The following is a 4187-nucleotide window of genomic DNA, read 5'->3' on the forward strand; positions in this document are numbered from 1 at the left end:
CATACATTGAAGGATTGCAACATAACCTCATAAGCATATCACAGCTAGTCGTTGAAACTGTATTAAAGGTCTCATTTGATGATGAAGGATCAGAGATAGTCGAAAACAAGTCAAATAACATATTGCTGAGGTCAAAGCGAAAGGGAGAATGTACCCTTTGAATCATAATCCAATTTGAGGGAAACTAGTTGTCTGCCTGCTAACGAAGGCTCACTCAGACGAAAGTTGGTTATGGCATAGAAGACCCTCTCATCTCAATTTCAAGGATATCAACAAGTTGGTATTGGGAGATCATGTTAGAGGCCTTCCAGTTCTTAAATTTGAGAGAGAACATCTATGTGCAGCTAGTGAAATGGGAAAGCAAAGTCGACAAAATCATCCTTCTATTATCAACAAAAAGGTGATAGAACCACTGGAGTTGTTACATATTGATCTATGTGGTCCATCCTCCGTTGAAAGCATTGGTGGAAACAAGTACATTCTTGTCATAGATGACAACCTCTCTCGTTTCACATGGGTATTTTTCTTGAAACAAAAATCAGAGGCGACTCCTAAGCTCAAGCTCTTTATAAAACAAGTAGAGGTTCAACTGCAAAAGGTCGTTCGTAATGTAAGAAGCGACAATGGCTTGGAATTCAAGAATAGCGATTTCGTAGATTTTCTTACTGAAAAGGGGACGACGCAAAATTCCTTTGCTCCATATACTCCACGGCAGAATGGAATTATCGAAAGGTGAAACCGATCTCTATGCTAAGCTTTGCTTCCTTGCCTTTATATTTCTAGGCTGATGCTATTGTTGCTGCTTGTTACACTCAGAATAGATCATATCTGAACAAATGATTCTCTATCACTCCTTATGAGATCTTGAACAACTGCAAGCCTAATGTGAAGTTCTTTCATGTGTTCGGTTCAAGATGCTTCGTCTTTAAATCAAAGGAGAATTGAAACAGGTTTGATGCTAAGGCTATTCAAGGGATAGTTTTGGGATACTCCTTGCAATCAAAGGCGTATAGAGTTCTAAATAAACGCTCAAAGAAGATTAAAGAGACATACTATGTCACTTTCGATGATAATTATGTCAAGAAGTTGAAGACAACTGAAGATGCAATGTAGGAAATCTTTCCAAAGTCAAGTCAAGTTACTGTACCTATCTCAAATCTTTTCGAGCAATATATGCTACTCTTCGATGAACCTGAAAAAGATATCGATTCTGAATCCAAGGCGGAAGATAACAAAGTCGATAGTTTGAAGCAAATTATCGACGATGCTGCACAGAATATGGCAGCTGATCAACCTAAGGCAACCGAAAGACTTAAATCAAGGGAACCTTCTGGTGACCATCCTTCTGTTCGGGGGAGGGGGGGGTGGCGCTCGTCTCTACCAAATGATCAATGGTCTTCATTTCAGGCGGAGCATTCATCGTCATAATCATCAAAATCAACCGAAAGTCCAAATGAAGAGGAACGTTCTGAACCAAAAATGGAAATAGTGTCATCATTCGAGGGGGAGAATACAAATGCCAATGATGATGACACACAATCAGATTTGGAAGAAGAAGTCAATGAAGAATTGGATCCCTCTTGTGATGCAAATTACCCTCCTCTCATTAAATGGACCAAAGAACATCTTGAAAGTCAAATCATTGGGGAATCCTTAGAAAAGGTATTAACTCGATCAAAGATCAAAGCGAAACAAGCTACACTATTCTCTCAAGTAGAATTTTGCATGTTCAACTCTTTTGTCTCTAAAGTTGAACCGAAGACTATAAATTCGACTCTTGATCATTTTGATTGGGTTCAAGCCATGCAAGACGAGCTGAATGAGTTTGAAAGAAACAAAGTATGGTGTTTAATTCCAACTCCAAAGGATGCTACGGTTGTTGGTCTCAAATAGGTATTCAGAAACAAGATGGATAAGGAGGGAAATGTGATTCGTAACAAGGCTCGGTTGGTTGTAAAAGGCTACTGTCAAGAGGAAGGTATTGATTATGAAGAAACCTTAGCTCCAGTTGCAAGATTAGAGTCTGTTCGAATCTTTCTTGCATATGCTGCATATAAAAACTTTGAAGTCTATCAAATGGACGTAAAGTGTGCCTTTCTCAATGGAGAACTTGAAGAAACTATGTACGTTGAGCAACTGCCAGGCTTCGTGAACGAAGAGCATCCAGATCACTGCTACATTCTAGACAAAGAGGTATATGGCCTAAAGTAGGCTCCCAGAGCATGGTATGAAACTCTTACTCGTTTCTTAAAAATCTCAAATTTAAACAAGGTTCGGTTGACCCAACCTTCTTTCGTAAGAGAGAGGTTAAACCACCTTATGATTGTCCAAATTTACGTTGATGACATCATCTTCCGCTCCACGGATCCCAGCTTAACAGCTAAATTCAGGAAGATGATGGAAACTAAATTTGAGATGAGCTCAATGGGTCCAATTAACTTTTTCCTTGGCTTAAATATTAGACAGGGACCCGAAGGCATTTTTATCAATCAGGAGGCATATACAAAGACACTGCTTGCCAAATTTGTCATGTTGGGAGACTCCAAAGTGAAAGTTCCTATGGCTTTTGGGACTAAGCTTACACCATCTTTGGAGAAGCCAGTCGCTGACATGACGCTTTATCGTCAGATGATTGGGTCACTGACGTATCTCACCGCAAGCAGGCCAGATATCATGTTCTCAGTCTGCTATTGTGCCCGATTCCAAGCTAACCCACGCGAACCTCACATGCTAGCTATGAAAAATATCTTTCGCTATCTAAAGCGAACTTCCTCTCTTGGTCTATGGTATCCAGCCAACTTAGGCTTCTTTGTCCAAGCGATCTCAGATGCTGACCTAGGTGGTTGTGGATTGGATCGTAAAATCACTACTGGAGGATGTCAATTTCTTGATGGTAAACTGGTTAGCTGGAAATCAAAGAAACAAACATGTGTTTCTCTTTCCACGGCTGAAGCTGAATACATAGCCGCTGCCTCATGCACATCTCAGGTTGTTTGGATACAAAGTCAGCTTCGAGACTATGGGATGAACATGAAGGAAGTCCCATATATTGCGACTCTGAAAGTGTAATTAGGATTTATCATAACCCAATACAACACTCGAAGACGAAACACATAGCACTACAGTACCACTTCATTAAAGATCATATGGAAGATGGCAATGTGGAAATTCACTTCGTAAGGACCACTGATCAACTAGCAGATATATTCACTAAGGCTTTACCTTAATCAAGTTTAAACAAGATCTTACAAGGCGTTGGAATGATGGAAGTAGAATCAGTACCAAAATCGCATTCACTTCACTAAAGGTAAGAAGCGAAATAGAGCGAACGCTCGGTCTGTTTCGGGTTCGATTCTTTCGTGAATCGAGATGAACCGAAATGACCCGAACGCTTGGTCTGTTTCGGGTTCGGTTCATTAAAAAGTATTTTGATTGTACTCTTTTGTATACTCTTTTCTATATTTTTTTAATGTTTTTCTTCACTTTTTTTTTACTTTTCATAAAATCGAAAAATATTTTTCTTTTCGTTTCATTAAAATTTTTCACAAAATATAATTTTTTTTATTTTTCTCATACTTTTCTTTATATAAATGCTACTCTCGCTGGTGGAAGCTCAAGCAGGTATAAATTCTTTTCTATAAATTAGTTAAGTGTCCCTAGATGCATGCTGCTGCATGTTGACCAAAGCCTCAACAGATTTTGAGTGAAGCCTTAATAATGTGATATATACAAATCATATTTTCCCACACTAGGCTGTTACATTCACTCTAATCACGAGCTACCTTACTCTTCTCATATTGAGTTCAGAGTTTTCTGCTTGGTCACTTTTTTTATAGCAGAGGCACATTCGCTTCTTCAACCACTCAATCACATATATATCCACTACACTTCGTCTCCCTAATGTAACCCTTGAGACTCTCAGCAGTTACCAATAAGGTTTACGGTTATATAAAATATGTGTTTATGATCTTAGACACGAACACCACGTGTTGAGTGAGACCCTACATCCAACACCTATACTACATTGACGGTGAATTCTAATATTCATGAACTTACTATGTACCTAATGAAATCTCTTTTATCATTGCGTGGTCCTTTTTGAAATCTTATAGCACAAAGGCCTTTCATTCCAAAAGGATCCAATTATAATTCTTTTTTTTTGAGATTTCTTAATTGTCAACAAGTCA

At 38.7% G+C, this 4187-nt stretch overlaps 1 protein-coding gene across 1 annotated transcript; it reads left to right on the forward strand.

Moving 5' to 3' along the window:
- The first annotated feature begins 1479 nt into the window (after positions 1-1479).
- Positions 1480-3069, forward strand: LOC145029615 (secreted RxLR effector protein 161-like). Its single transcript, XM_078978110.1, has 2 exons — positions 1480-1662; positions 2467-3069. The coding sequence occupies exons 1-2, from the start codon at positions 1480-1482 to the stop codon at positions 3067-3069; spliced, it is 786 nt and encodes a 261-aa protein (XP_078834236.1).
- Positions 3070-4187: the final 1118 nt, after the last annotated feature.

The sequence above is a fragment of the Lactuca saligna genome, chromosome 2, assembly GCF_052625555.1.
Source record: "Lactuca saligna cultivar CGN05327 chromosome 2, ASM5262555v1, whole genome shotgun sequence".
Classification (NCBI taxonomy): domain Eukaryota; kingdom Viridiplantae; phylum Streptophyta; class Magnoliopsida; order Asterales; family Asteraceae; genus Lactuca; species Lactuca saligna.